A 15,004-nucleotide genomic window follows, 5' to 3' on the forward strand; every position below is an offset into this window, starting at 1 on the left:
GGAAGAGCGGACGAAGGAGGAGGGGGTGGGTGTGCGTTTGTGTGTGTGTGTGTGTGTGACGGTGGTGTGGTGGGTGGTGGGAGGGGGAGGGGTGAGAAAGTGACGGGAGAGGGACGGGAGGTACATCTTGGGGCAACGAAGCGCGCCCAGGTACCGACCGGGATCGTTTTGGTGGCTTTGAAAATCGGTGGATTTTCACCTTTGCACCTTGAGGGAGCTAAGGGACCACGCCAAAAAGTTTTGGGGTGGTGCGTGTTGTGGTTGTGCGGTGCAGTGAGGTGCATTGGAACCAGACACCTGTGAGAATCTCTCGCAAGCTCCGGGAGTGGGAAAAAAAGAACTGGGGGGAGGGGAAAGTATTTTTGGGGACCGGGTGTATTTTTGAGAGGGGGGTGGGAATTCGGGGAGCTCCAGCCCAGCTGTCCATGCACGCTACCCCTCGATGGCGGTGGCAGAACACACGACACCCTACAGGGGCACACTCGACATATCCGCAAAAAGCAAGAACGACTGCGAGGGAAAAACGGGTGGGAAAGTGCAAGTGCTAAGGTACTGAACCGGGAGGGAAGGGGCAACGGACAGCACAGGCAAGTACCTGTATCTGTACCTGCCCTATCTGCCCTATACCTTTCCCTCTCCTTCTTCTTGTTGGACGCACCTCGAAATTGGCGACAATCTTGCAGGTTGGACTGCAACAAGGTATGCAATAAAGGGATGGAGGGGTTGAGAAGGAAAATGCTGGCAGGGCAGGGGAATTCGACCAAGATGGAACCTAACGAAGAAAAAAAAAGTCTGGGGAGGGGGAATTTGGGAAAGGTGGATGAAAAAAAAGAGACAGGCAGGCAGTGGTTGTTGAGAGGTTTAAGTGGATCTCGTCTCGTACCTTTTGGAAAGTCACTCTGAGGTGCTCACTCACTGACAATATTGCAGGCTCTGAAGACCAAGGAAGACCGAGTGAGAATCTCTAGGAGAGGACGGGAAATGGGCAAAGAGAAACCTAACGAAATGGACGGCAACAATTATCGAGTTTGCCTCCCAGGCGGCGCAAGGGCGGCATTTTTACATACAGCTACACGCACCACACAGTCGTGGCAGTACTCCGTCCACAGCATGGAAGTGTTGGACCACCACCTCTCCCGCCCTTTCCCGGATGATGGATCGATGCAACCCCAGCGCCAGAATGTCCGCCGAAAATCGCAGGGACCGCCATTTTTACATACACCTGGGTGCTGCATTGTTGTGCTCATCAACCTCACCTTCACAGATTCCAACATGGTCCATCAACATAGTGCAGGTGCACCACAGCCGAACGGGAAAGGGCGGAAGACAGACTGCTGGCTGCTGGATGGAGCTTGGGGAACGTTGCCGGTGCGGTGCGAAGCGGTACGGCGCATCATCCTCGTCGCTTCGTCGCTTACACCGGCTGTGGTCTTCCAATGCTTCCAGACGATTCTCCATTCTCGTGGGTTGGGGTTGCCTATCCGTACCTTACCTTACCTTGCGAAATTGGGGGTGGTTTGTTTCTGTTTCTGTCTGTCCCCCGTATCCGATCGAGATCAGGATCAGGCCCCTTGCCCAAAACGAACCAAGAGAAGGAAAGAAAGAAAACAGAAAAAAGCCGTTGTTTATCCACCAGCAGCCAGCGGGAGACTGAGAGTCGCGTTTCCAGTACTACCGATTCGGGCGCACTCGAGCGCCGCGGGATGACTATGTGATTTCGGACGTTTCTCATCTCGTGCGTGGGACAACGGACGGTAGCCCGGATGTCAGGTCAGATCCCCCCAAACTCGGTGTCAGTCAAAGTACGGAGACACAAATTGGTCCAGGAACCGGGCATTGGCGCCGTAATTAGCCATGGCGCTGGGATTGGCACCTGGGACGACGACCAAGCACAGTCATCAAATCAACCTCGAGTGAGACGTTGGACTGCCTGGTCAGACGGCACATCGACCCCTACTCGTTCTTCGCTCCTGTTGCCCACCTGCACCTAGCAATGCTTAGGCTCGCTCAGCATGACCTACCTGGCCCTGTCATTTTCGAAAACCAGATCTCCAAGCTACGACAAGGAGCCATTAGCCATGGCCGTTCGTGTTCCCGTACGAGTGTGCGTGGGAAGAAGCCAGAACAGCGGCTATTACTCGCGCATCCGTACGCAGTACACACACTCGGGTATCTCCAAGATGAAGGCGCGCAATGCCCGGTGGTCGGCGGAGTGACGATGGGGAGGACCGAAAACCGGCGGAGGTGGATGCGGCATGCCGGGTTTCGGGGAATGCGAGCATGGGTGCTGAAATGCCCGTTTGGGTCTTTTTCCTCTGTCCTTCTCTGCTTGTCCTAGGCGCGCGAGTCTTTTGAGTGCTTTTCCATTTTTTTTTTCCATCTCCGTCGCCGTCGCCGGTCAGTTTCGGCCGTGGTTTCTTCGCGGCGCTTCGCATTTACGACTATCGCCGCCTTGTTCCGTCTGGCATCTGCAATGTCCTTGATTTTTTGCATCTGAATTTTCTCTCAAGCGGGTATCTTGCTGCTGCTTCTCTTCCCTCTTTGGTCGGATAGAGTAATGTAGTGCATCATCCCAAGTGGCCTTGTACCCGTACATACCTGGATCTGGATGGATGCACAACATCGTCTCTTCCCCGTTTCTCATTCTCACGCACACAAAATCCCACACAGGCTTCGAAATAATACCTCGATTCCCTTGGCTGACAGCAACCACCCTCCGTTCGCATGCAGCGATGGGAAGGAATACGGGCAAGGAGGCGAGGCTGTTTTAGTGACCGCCTCGCCCCCACTCAGACAGGCGAGCCTTCCAGTGCCTCTACCTGACGGTGTAAGCCCTGATGTTGGTTGTGTGGTTGTATACCTAGTATCAACGGTGTCTGGATAGGCGTGTGCGTGTAAACCAGTCGTGTTCAGATTGATTACAATCCCAGAAGCCATCCCGGCGGCCAAGTTGGCGAATGTTGATCCTCCCTGACAATCCAGTCCGAGGCCATTGGGCGAGACTCAAGGTGCGGTCAAACCAAAGTGCAGGCTGCTGCATTCCCGAATGCCCTGGTGCGTCAAGGTACGATAAGAGAGAGCGAGAGAGAGCTATGGGCGCCTCCCGACAAGAGAGGTATTGTTGGCGGTCAAGCGCCAGTGCCAGCCGAGCCGACTTGGTCTCAACTTGGACTGGTCGGGGCGGGGGGAGCTCCCGGAACTTGGAACATCCAATTGAGAGCAGATAGAGACACAACCGCCATTCGATATTGACACTGACATTGCGGTGACCGGCGGGCGGACACCGCCCGTCTCACTGGACGAGTTCCCTTTGAGGTCAAGTGTCCGTCTGTCGGATGATGGGATCTGGATCTTATCGTTGTGCGCTTGCTCTGTCTGTTCCATCTGTTTCTGCCTGATGTTTCTGAGAGGTGCGAGTTGCACCGACATACTACGTAGGAAGAAGAGAAGGGAAGGCGCCGAAAAAGACTGTGAGAGTCAGGGCTTGTGCAGGTACGCAGACCAGCCCGTCCGCGGATGGAGCTGGTACCGGTACCTGGTCTATCCGCAGTTGCAGCGTCCGTCTGGGCTCAAGCTCAGGTCCAGCCCAGGGCAGTAAGTGCCAGGCAGTTGTGGGACAGGGCAGCTTCCTTTGGGGCACAGAGAGAGAGAGAGTATGAGCATGAGCATTTAGGTGAGGTGAGCTCCAATTTTGGCAAGGTGCTTGGCCACTAGCAGTCTAGCGCCCCCCAGGTACGGCCTTGCTTCCCTGTGCAAGTCTTTTCTTCACCCTGTCCATGGGGTGCAAGTACCTTAGCTCAGATTTCCTACCGGGACCTTTTTTCTGGGACCTTGCGGTACGTAGTCCGTAAGGTAAGGTACCCAGTGAGGTGAGGTTGTGTGGGGTCCGCCAGAAACAAGCGGGGGCCAAGGGTCCTTGCCCGTTTGCCTGGTTGGTGCGTGAGCTATGTGCCTTTGGGCGGCCCCATCGCATCTCCCTTTTTTCGCCTTTTCCCTTCCCTGCCCGCTGGCCAATTCAACACTTCAACAATCCACGGGCCAATCATTTGGCGGTATTGGTCGGGAACTTCCCCAACTCTTTCGGCCGTCGCATGACGGAAGTCTCCATTTTCTCAATTCCCATTCCCCATCACCCCTCCATTCCACGCACCACCACGCACTACGCACCCCTCAAACCCAAGAGACAAAAAAGTCTCAGGCTTCTCTCTCAGAGTCCCAATGGCCCGACTTTGGCAGAGTTGTGTGTCACTGCGCCGTCAAGCCGTCCCAAGAAAATCTACCGGGCCCTGTGCGAAGTACCTGAACCGACGCAGTGCCGGCCATACTGATCGCCCGTACCTTGCCTAGGTACTTTACTGGCCGATGTCGAGGACCCCTCCGCAAGGTACCTTAGCTCACCCGTACCCCTTCACTACAATGGAAGTCCACAACCACAGAGTCAACCCATCCGTTGCTTCTGGTTCACCACGTTCTGCCCGCCCGTTCTGTTCCTGCGGCTGCAAAGCATTGTTTGGCATTGTTGGTGACCAGCCATAATTGGGATTGGGATTGGCCTTTTTTTCTTTCTAATCTAGAGCCAAGGTAGCTAATCTGGTCTTGTCTCGATAAGGACGTGTACAGACAGATACGGATAGCTTACCTTACCCTACCTTTAGTTGGGTAATGGAAGGTACTTTACGTGGTCGTGTATGCTTGGGCAAGTGCCAAGTATCGGAGGTACCTCTTTCCAAAAGTTGACTTTGACTCGAACGCGGACCTGTCCCTTCCTCTCTTGTTGCTCGTTGCGTTGCTCCCTCGGATACTTGGGACGCAAGCCCGCCAAAACAATCCCTGCTCACCATCACCTCACACAAACGCAAGGCGCACCCGCGCACCGCCATGTATGTACTTTGTCCGCACCACGCACCACGCACCACGCACTACATACGCACAGCACACCGTTCGTTCGTTCCTCCCACTCCCTTGCCGATTTCCGCTGGAGAGAATCCGACGTACACTAGCAAAAAGCAGAGAAAGGACAGAGAGAACCATGGTCCATGGAAAACAATACTTGCAAAAATACTAATTCCACCTCACCAAAAACTCACACCCTGCTGGTGGCCCGTCTCCGTGCTCCTCAACTACTTACGATACCCGACCTCCGTCCTCCTTCTTCTCCTCCGACCCTCGCTCACTCTCACTCGACTCTCTCTCTCTCGCTTTCCTCTCCTTCCCTCCTTCTTCTCACCCTCTTGCTGCTCTTGAGAAGCTTCCTTTTCTCTCTCTCTCTCTTACCCCCACGCCAATCCCTTTTCTCACCAAAGGATCTCTCCTCCGTCAGCTCGACAAAAAAAGAAGCTGGACTTTGCCGTTGTGCGCCGCTGCTTGATCCCATCAATACCTACACCCATACCAGGGTAGACAGACAACAGCATCACCGCCTAGGTCAGTTACCGCTCCCCGAATCCTACCCACCCCGGTCATGTCAATCCTGCCCCTCCGACGCCTCTTTCCCACCTCCGAACGCTTCACACACACCTCATGTCACTTCCACACCCGCTCGCCGCCGCACATCGCATCAGACACGACCAGGACCAAAAAAAAAAAGTCTCTCCCACCAAGGAGCTGGGGCTACGCCAGCTACAAAGGTCCACTTAATGTCTGGTGGTGTCCCCAGCTGCCGATGGGCATGTAGCCTCGCAGATCCAACGATTTCAGCTTCCCTGAGCGAACTGTCGTCTCTCCGAGTCCCTCCTGAAATCTCACCTTCTCCCCACCATAATTCCGACTCGTTTGTTTTCCACCAAACTTCCTCTTACTACTCATCCTCCTCCTCCTCCTCCACCTTCAACCTTTCCAATCCTTACTTTGGACATCTTTCTCCTTCATCTCTCTCGCGGGCAGACATCCATAGACTTGTTTCTGGCGCCCATTGTCTGTTTCGAACAAGCTTGCTGACCTTGTTACCCCTCGCCAGAATCTTTTTTCTTCTTCCCTTGTTGAGACTCTCATCCTCCCCGACGAAGCTCGACTTTCTTCACAATGCCTTCGGCCACCACCCCCGCTAACGGTGCCAATGGCGCCAAGGCAGCCAGCGGCCTGTCTGCCAACGACAACATCACACGCTTCTCGGCTCCCAGCCGTCCTTTGAGCCCTCTCCCCGAACACGCTCTGTTCAACGACAAGACCAGATGCTTCGTCTACGGTCTGCAGCCCCGCGCCGTCCAGGGTATGCTCGACTTCGACTTCATCTGCAAGCGCAAGACCCCCTCCGTCGCCGGTATCATCTACACTTTCGGTGGTCAGTTCGTCTCCAAGATGTACTGGGGAACCAGCGAGACTCTCCTGCCCGTCTACCAGGAGGTCCCCAAGGCCATTGCCAAGCACCCCGACGTTGACGTTGTCGTCAACTTCGCCTCCTCCCGAAGTGTCTACACCTCCACCATGGAGTTGATGGAGTTCCCCCAGATCAAGACCATTGCCATCATTGCTGAGGGTGTCCCCGAGCGCGTAAGTCGGTCTCTTCCCTCTGGATTCATACCCCGCTAACAAAAATGCAAGCGCGCTCGTGAGATCGCCCACAAGGCTCAGCAGAAGGGCATCACCATCATTGGCCCCGCCACTGTTGGTGGTATCAAGCCTGGCTGCTTCAAGATCGGTAACACTGGTGGCATGATGGACAACATTGTCGCCTCCAAGCTGTACCGCAAGGGTTCCGTTGGTTACGTCTCCAAGTCTGGTGGTATGTCCAACGAGCTCAACAACATTATCGCCAACAACACCGACGGTGTCTACGAGGGTGTGGCCATCGGTGGTGACAGATACCCCGGAACCACCTTCATCGACCACTTGCTCAGATACCAGGCCGACCCCGACTGCAAGATTCTCGTCCTGCTCGGTGAGGTTGGTGGTGTTGAGGAGTACAAGGTCATCAAGGCCGTTGAGGATGGTGTCATTACCAAGCCCATCGTTGCCTGGGCCATTGGTACCTGCGCCAGCATGTTCAAGACTGAGGTTCAGTTCGGTCACGCCGGTGCCTTCGCCAACTCCACCCTGGAGACGGCCAAGACCAAGAACGAGAAGATGAAGGAGGCTGGCTTCTACGTCCCCGAGACCTTCGAGGAGATGCCCCAGGTCCTCAAGGCTCTTTACGACTCCCTCGTCAAGAACGGCACCATCAAGCCCCAGCCTGAGCCCGTCGTTCCCAAGATCCCCATCGACTACTCCTGGGCCCAGGAGCTCGGTCTCATCCGTAAGCCCGCTGCCTTCATCTCCACCATTTCCGATGACCGTGGACAGGAGCTCCTGTACGCAGGCATGCCCATTTCCGACGTTTTCAAGGAAGAGATTGGCATCGGTGGTGTCATGTCCCTTCTGTGGTTCCGCCGCCGCCTTCCCCCCTACGCCTCCAAGTTCCTCGAGATGGTTCTCATGCTTACTGCCGACCACGGCCCTGCTGTGTCCGGTGCCATGAACACCATCATCACCACCCGTGCCGGCAAGGACCTTATCTCCTCCCTTGTCGCTGGTCTCCTGACCATCGGTTCCCGCTTCGGTGGTGCCCTTGACGGTGCCGCCGAGGAGTTCACCAAGGCCTTCGACAAGGGCCTGAGCCCCCGTGAGTTCGTCGACAACATGCGCAAGGCGAACAAGCTCATCCCCGGTATCGGTCACCGTGTCAAGTCCCGCAACAACCCCGATCTCCGTGTCGAGCTTGTCAAGGAGTACGTCAAGGCCAAGTTCCCCACCCACAAGCTTCTCGACTACGCCCTGGCTGTCGAGACCGTCACCACCTCCAAGAAGGACAACCTCATTCTCAACGTCGATGGCTGCATTGCTGTCTGCTTCGTTGACCTGATGCGCAACTGCGGTGCCTTCTCCTCCGAAGAGGCCGAGGACTACCTCAAGATGGGTGTCCTCAACGGTCTGTTCGTTCTCGGCCGTTCCATCGGTCTTATTGCCCACTACCTCGACCAGAAGAGACTCCGCACTGGTCTGTACCGTCACCCGTGGGACGACATTACCTACATCCTTCCTCAGCTCGGCGGCGGCGGCGCACCAGGCGCCGAGGGCAGAGTGGAGGTGCAGATGTAAGGGTTTAACGGTTAGCGGCGGAAGGTTACGGTTTGCCACGGGATGTGGCTATAGAAATGGAGTCTATGATTTTAACGTCATGCGAGGGATGATGGTGTGCTAAATGGCGTCTTGTACGACAAGCTATATACGTGTAGTGCTGCGCAGTCCCCCGGGATATACTAATGGTTTTGCCCGATTACCTTTTGAAGCATTGCTTTCGACGTGCCATGAACAGTGACGACCTACCTGCCTTGCCAACCGCGACGTCGGGTACTTCCGAGACATTAGGGTCGCGCTTGTGCCCCGCTGGCGGCAGCGTCAATCTCTTCAGGGATTGGATGGCGGTTCGACACCAGTTCGGATGGAGCCCTGGGATAAGCTTAAATTGAGCCTGTCGAACTGGTCGGGTCGTCCGGACCGCACTGGTGACCCGGCCCGGAATGGTGTCGACTTTTGGGCTGCTCGTGCATGTCTCAAGACTCAAGGAAAGCGGCAGCTTTTGTCGGCAATCATTGTTCCAAATTGCTGACATGGCGTTCATCCATCGGTATTCTGATTTGAACAAACGATTTGCCGAGTAGACGGCGGGAGCTAGAAAGTACTTGAATACCTGGTCATGTGTCATCGCAGTCGGTAGGCTCTTTAGATCCAAAGCGATTAAATGTGCTCTCGGGAGTTGTGTATTCGGCTAGTCCATTGCGAGAGAGAGAAAGGGGGAGGGTTCCTTTGCAAATTCCAAGAGTTGAAGGGATTTGGTGGCTTTTCTATCACGTTGTTGTGGGGGGTTGTATTTCAAGGCCGCATCGAGTCTCGCTGTACTGTCTGTCCCCTTGATAATAGGCTTAGTTACTCGTGAGGTAGGTACAATGTTTCTCAGAAAGACTCTGAGAGTAAGGTAGTTAGCGTGCGTTGTCAGATAGAAAAGGTTGTTTTATTTATTAGAAAGGGTTGTTTGTGAACTACATTAACCGTCCCCCGAGTGTGCAAATCTCATCAAGGATAATTCTTCTTCAAAAAAGAACATTGTGGGGGGGGGGGGGGGGGGGTTTCCGGTATTTGAGTTGATACTTGAGAACGCCGTCGCATGCCGAGGAGTCATTGATCATGATAGTTACACTCACTAGCGCGGTCTAGTTATTGCAATTCTTCCAACAGTAGCACGCCGAACTTGCTTCTGCATTCAATCACGAGCTCAAAGATAACTACTTAGATAGGCAGGCACCTGGTCTCGCCAGACACCACGGAGCCCACGTGGAGTCTGGACCTGATATCGAGAATATTGTTGCAAAAGAACTTTTCCCTCAGGTTTCGCCCCGTGGACGCATAGCTTGAACGCAAGGTTTACGGCTTGTACATGGTTCTACAATTATCCGTCTTCGACCACTTGTAGTGAACCAATACCGCCAGACCCGATGCCCGGCTGGGCCGTCTTGATGCCATCCACGTATCCGTATTCCGCACCCATTGGTCTTACGAATTGGCCAATAGTGGCAAGTGCAAGGGTAAAGGTGTGCTGTATTCTAATAAGTTCCCTTCACTGCGATTTCAACTCTCTCTAAGGGGATGAATCGCAAGGCGAGGCTAGGCTGAATTAACCGCCAGACCATCAGAGTTCCCGACCATGCTGCCTAGGCCCAATGGTTGCGAGCATAGTGTAGGTGGGTAACTTGGGCAAAATAACTTGGGAAGTTCTGGTCCGCATAGTCCATTCAACGTAGTGTGAACCCCCTGCAAGGCAACTGCAGGCATCTGTCGCCTGAGCGAGCCAGTCTTCACTGCGATTTTAACTCCTCCTAAGGGGTAGAGACAAGACAAAATAAGTGGAGACCACGGGACCTCGTCCTCAAGTAGACCACGCCCTGGCAACTTCCGCCCGTGACTGACGCACGGACCATCGAAATTCCCAACGCCAGCTTTAGTGATTTTTGGATCTTTCGATCGCATCGCTGGGAAAGCTATCGAGTATCGGGTCGCTTCCCTGAAATCCCACCACATTGCGACGGAAAGACTGCTTTAGCAGAGGCTCAATTGTACGATACGTCCCCTCCTCCAGCAGATTGTTCAAGAACTGCATAAACAGGCGCTAACATCAATACCTCGACAGAAACAAGTGATCACCCATCCCTAATCGAACGAGCAAGGAGCACACGACAACCCACGTCGCAAGCACTCTTCCCTCGACGACGAAGCCAAATCCATACCTACCGCGTCTTGTCCTAATCTCAAACAATACACCGCCGCCAAAACCACCCGCCCAACATGGCCTTCTTCCGCATCACCCTCCACCGCTCCGCCATCGGCCTCCCCAAGAGCACCCGCGGCGTCCTCGAGGCCCTCGGCCTCCGCCGCCGCTCCCAGACCGTCTTCCACCCCGTCAGCCCCCAGTTCGCCGGTATGATTATCAAGGTCAAGGAGCTCGTCAAGGTCCAGGAGGTCGACCGCGCCATGAGCCAGCACGAGATGCGCGACCTGCGCAGGCCAGACCCGGGTTTCTACGTCGAGAAGGCTGTTGCGCGGTAAAGGGACTATAGGAAGGGGGTGAAGTAAGAGACGGGTTGAGGTTCAGAAGGATTTTCCACACATAGAAGACGGGAGGCGAAGAGAGGACAGGTGTTCGGGGTTGTCAGAGGAGATAGGTTCCTCGAGCATGATTGGGCTGGAAAGCAACAGCTCGGGCGCGGCAGAGGCCAAAATCGTGTATCATCACCACGGAGAAAAGTGTACAAAATTATGGCGGACTGTACAACAAACGCACGTAGACGAGGATGTCTGCATCAAGTTACTTGGAATCAAACAAAAGTTCACTCAAGACCACTGGTGATTCGGGCTCGTCTCCTTGATTGGCACATGATTCACTTGTCGCGTTGACAACTACCTGCATGATTACTGAAGACTGCATAGAGACGAGTCAGATGGACCAGCGATCATATTCGTATACTTGCCTCACAAGACACAAGGGTCAAGAAAGGATGCTTTTGCGAATGGAAAACAATGATTACTATCTGTCTCAACTCTCATACCGGTTGAGTATGCCTGATACTAGCAGGCGATACAAAGATGCTGGATGTCCGTTTTCCACACCTCCAACTAAATCCCTCACCAAGCCTGCATGACCAGGTGCTGGGATTCCAATAATGCAAAGAAAAATTCAAGATGAAACGTCAAACTGTCTACCGTTTAGTCGGCTGACCATTTGACTCAGGATGCAAGATGAGGTCTGGCCGCCTAGAAGCTCCGAGCCTTGTCGATATACTCTTGAGAAGGGGTCTCATATTCGCTGACAAAGTAGTTCTTTGCGTTCTTGCCGAGCCAGACGGTGAGCTTGGAGAGTTCCTCACGCAGACGCGCCACAGATTGCTGGTCCATGTTTGTCTGAGCGACGAGCTCGGGAAGAGACACTGTCTTGAATCAGTACTGAGCCAGACTAGGCGTCTCGAATGGACTTACCCATCAGGCGGCACAAGTGTTCAGGTCCATAGGTATCGCAGACAGACTTGTGCTTGTCTTCCTCGCCAGCCTTCTCCCACACCTTGCGAATCTCATGGTACTGGGGTCGCTCAAAGCTATGGAGAGATCAGTAGAGTTCGAGATACCAAGTCCAAGCAGAAAACTTACCGGTACAGTAAGATACGGCTCAAAGACTTCTCAAAGTACTCGCGAAGTCCTGCAACGACTTCTTCAAGAATGTCCATGTTTGCAGAACCATCTTCCCTGTTCGGGCGCTCGTAGTTGAGGTAGTCGCTCAAAATGTCGTCAACGGGGTGAGGGTGAGGAAGCGGGACCAGCTGATTGTTCTTGGTGATGTTCTCCCAGTCGTCAACAAGCATCGCCTTGATGTGATCAGGGATGGGAAGCTTAATGGACGGGCGTGCATGAAATCCATCCTCCTGGTATGTGATATTAGTATTTGTGTCGACTAGTAGGCATGGCGCAACAGAAAACGAAAAAAAGAAAAGAAAGAAAAAGCCTCCAGGCGGCTGGGCTGTCGGATTGATAATGGTTTCTCTCGATGGTAGTCCTCCTCAATCCGCACATGCGGAAGCTTCCCACTGGGGCAAGCATTGCGTTTGTGTAAACTCACAGTCGGAAGTTCTTCCTCGCTCGTTTCCGAAGAGCGAGCAGATGACGACTTCGCCCGGGCAGGCTGTTCTCGCTTGAGAGTCGTGACGCTCGTATCGTAGCGATTGTCATAGTTGGGCTTGCCATCTTTAGTGACATAGGGTCTGGCGCGGGGAGCAGGCGAGAGGGTCAGGTTATCAGCCCTCAGCAAGCGCGGTTCCTTCCAGGCCACCACTTGATCATGCTGAGGTCGCCGACGCAATGGTTCGGCTGGCCGAGATTTGCGAGACGCAAAAGCCATAATGAACGAGATGAGTGTGTAAAGAGCCAGTGTAGCGTTTGACGAGTGGAATGCAGTGGTTCTATGAGAAGCTGGTGTTTGGGGATGGTTCGAGAAAGAAAGGGCGGGAATTCGGTAGAAGATCAGAAACTCTTCATTGTGCTGCGGGAAGGAGCAGTCTGGGATCGCTCCTGCCAGACAGGCGGAACTAGTAGGATGTTTCTGATGCTGGTGTGTTGGGCCACCCACGGCCTACTGCCCTACGTCGAACATTATGGCGGAACTCGAGGAGTACCTCCACACTGTTCTCGCGCCTTCTCTTGCTTGTGCCGCAGGGCCTCTGCAAAAGCTCTTCGACGACATCCTTGGCATCTTCCGACTCGCCATCTTGAAAGCTTCGTAGATCATGCTGGTTCTCGATGTTGGCATTCGCGGGACGCTCCCCAAGGAATTCTATACTGGAGTCGCTGGTTATGCTGGTCCTATCGTCGTCGTCGTCGCTGCCAACGGTCTCGTCGCTAGAAATACTGATCAGGTCGACGATGTCGGCAGGTTCCACGTCGCCATCGGAATCTGAGGCTCGCCCGACTGTCTGATCTTCGTCTCCCTCATCTTCGTTGTCGGCTTGGTAGAACTCGTCTTCAGTTTCCTCGTACACGGGTGAAGCCCAGCGAACCTTCTTGCGTGGGCGAACAGATGTCTCGTCGTAGCCATCGAAGTCATCTTCACTATACATGTACTTCCGACGTCTGTTGGGTAGGAAAGTGTCATCTTCTTCGCCAGATTCGAGTCGCTGTCGGAAAAGGTTGTTCCGATACTGCCTCTCGCTCAGAGTGTCGTCGTAGTCCCTCAAACCTTCATCTTCCTCAAAGTCGAATCGGTTCACGCCCATCTCCTCTTCATTGACTTCGTCGTCTTCCTCCTCATATTTCAATCGGTTCTGGTTCATCTCCGCCTCCTCTTCGTCATACTCGTCATACTCCTCCCTGAAGTAGTATCGGGGCAGATCAGAGTCAACATTCCCATCCTCGTCCTCGTCCGAATACATTCGACGCCTTTTGTGATGCTGCTCAAACGCCGCGTCTTCCTCATCGTAGTCTGGCTCCGGTTGACGTCTTTTGCGTTGCTGATCGTGCTGATTTGGGCGATGATTGATCACGTCGGCGTCGCCATACAGATAGTCGTCTGAGGCTGGAGCCGGTGTCTCGTAATTGCCATAGTCGAAGTCACTGGTAAAATCGGTCTTGATCTCGACGTATTCGCCTTGAGATGCTTCAACATCTTGTCGATATTCGTGTTCGTCTGCATCCTCTGCCCGACCAACAGGGTTGTTGTGACGGTAATGGGCAAGTTGACGGGCGTAGTCTAACCGAGACATGAATCCGCGTTGGGGTGGAGAGGCGTAGTTGGGCTGAGCGCCAGAGTACTGCGCAGCCTGCTGCGACAGAACCCAGTCGTACACCCGAGCAAAGCTATCCCAAGCCGGGGAGCTCATCTTGTAGCTTGAGTAGGGTAGTGATGATTGTTGATGAAGTTTGTGATGATGTATCCTGAAATTTTCAAGGCAAGACACGAGACGTTGTGATGGGTATGAATGCGATCAATGGGAGAAAGGAGAGTTTTCTGGGAGAGGATAGGAAATCGAACCGGCGATTTGGAAAGAGAAGAGTGGGATGTGGGAGGAATGTGTGGAATCGGTGGAAGGCGTGGTGTTGAAGAAAGGTTTGACCAGCGAAGACTTGTCGGGGCAGGAAGGTGGAAATTCCTTTTCGGCAAGTGCCTCGATGGACGCTGATTCACACAACGCTCCTTCCTTCGATTAAATGAATACCAGCCGCCCGGCAGTGAAGAGGTCGAGAAGTATTCGGTGACCAGCTTTGCTGATGGCCCCACATTGATGAGGGCATTCACCCCCCTATCGTTTCTTTCCTCCTTCCCGTCTTTCGGACTTTGTTTCAAGCTCACTTCACAGTGAGCTTCTACTTGGAGACCAGTATAATGGCACATCGAGAGAAACCAAAAATTGAAACAAACGCAGAACAGAAAGCAAGACACAAAGAAACTCGGTTTTGGCACTCACCTGCTCGAGGTCAAAATCTCTCGCCCGGCGAGGGCCACGGCCAGTGGCAGCGACACCTGCAGTTCGCTCCTCACTACCGCGAGCTGAGTCGGTCCCATTGACACGAAGGTTGCCCTTCTTGGGGGGTTTGGCACTGCTTTTCTGGCGTAGGTCCTTCATCTGGGCGTGCAGCTGGCTGGCAAGCTCCTTATTCTCCTCTGTGAACTTGCGGATGCGATCGATAGAGACCCAGTCGTCCCAAGTGTTCTTCCAGCCCTTGTAGTGAATGCGATACTGGAAGCCTTCGCCACTCTCGGCAGGCTGGATGTCGAGAATCTTGGCCTCATATAGCATCTCACCGTGGAAACAGAGAACCTTCTCATCCTTGGAGAAGGGCTGGGGCGGTTGGCGTGCGGGCGCCATGATTGGATAAGGCGGCTGTAGGTTGGCGTATCTACTCAGTAGGCTCCAGCAAAGAATATCGACAGCAGGGTTCTGGCGATAACCTGGATGTCGTTGAAGGGTTGATGCGCCAAAGGGGCAATGAGGTT

At 54.0% G+C, this 15,004-nt stretch overlaps 4 protein-coding genes across 4 annotated transcripts; 3 read left to right on the forward strand and 1 right to left on the reverse strand.

Moving 5' to 3' along the window:
* Positions 1–765: 765 nt before the first annotated feature.
* CCOS01_03839 (uncharacterized protein) lies at positions 766–1,707 on the forward strand (the record flags this gene model as incomplete). The annotated part of the gene is made up of 2 exons (XM_060452022.1): positions 766–879; positions 931–1,707. 2 exons carry the CDS (start codon positions 766–768, stop codon positions 1,705–1,707), a joined length of 891 nt encoding a protein of 296 aa, XP_060318287.1.
* Positions 1,708–6,021: 4,314 nt separating this feature from the next.
* On the forward strand, positions 6,022–8,073 carry CCOS01_03840 (ATP-citrate synthase subunit 1; the record flags this gene model as incomplete). The annotated part of the gene is made up of 2 exons (XM_060452023.1): positions 6,022–6,489; positions 6,541–8,073. 2 exons carry the CDS (start codon positions 6,022–6,024, stop codon positions 8,071–8,073), a joined length of 2,001 nt encoding a protein of 666 aa, XP_060318288.1.
* Positions 8,074–10,314: 2,241 nt separating this feature from the next.
* Positions 10,315–10,575, forward strand: CCOS01_03841 (ribosomal protein L30; the record flags this gene model as incomplete). The annotated part of the gene is made up of 1 exon (XM_060452024.1): positions 10,315–10,575. The coding sequence occupies one exon, from the start codon at positions 10,315–10,317 to the stop codon at positions 10,573–10,575; it is 261 nt and encodes an 86-aa protein (XP_060318289.1).
* Positions 10,576–11,280: 705 nt separating this feature from the next.
* Positions 11,281–14,876, reverse strand: CCOS01_03842 (uncharacterized protein; the record flags this gene model as incomplete). The annotated part of the gene is made up of 6 exons (XM_060452025.1): positions 11,281–11,453; positions 11,503–11,618; positions 11,671–11,942; positions 12,089–12,486; positions 12,644–13,889; positions 14,475–14,876. 6 exons carry the CDS (start codon positions 14,874–14,876, stop codon positions 11,281–11,283), a joined length of 2,607 nt encoding a protein of 868 aa, XP_060318290.1.
* Between the last annotated feature and the right edge of the window lie 128 nt (positions 14,877–15,004).

This window comes from Colletotrichum costaricense, assembly GCF_030867565.1.
Source record: "Colletotrichum costaricense strain IMI 309622 chromosome Unknown Scaffold_3.1, whole genome shotgun sequence".
In the NCBI taxonomy this organism is placed as follows: domain Eukaryota; kingdom Fungi; phylum Ascomycota; class Sordariomycetes; order Glomerellales; family Glomerellaceae; genus Colletotrichum; species Colletotrichum costaricense.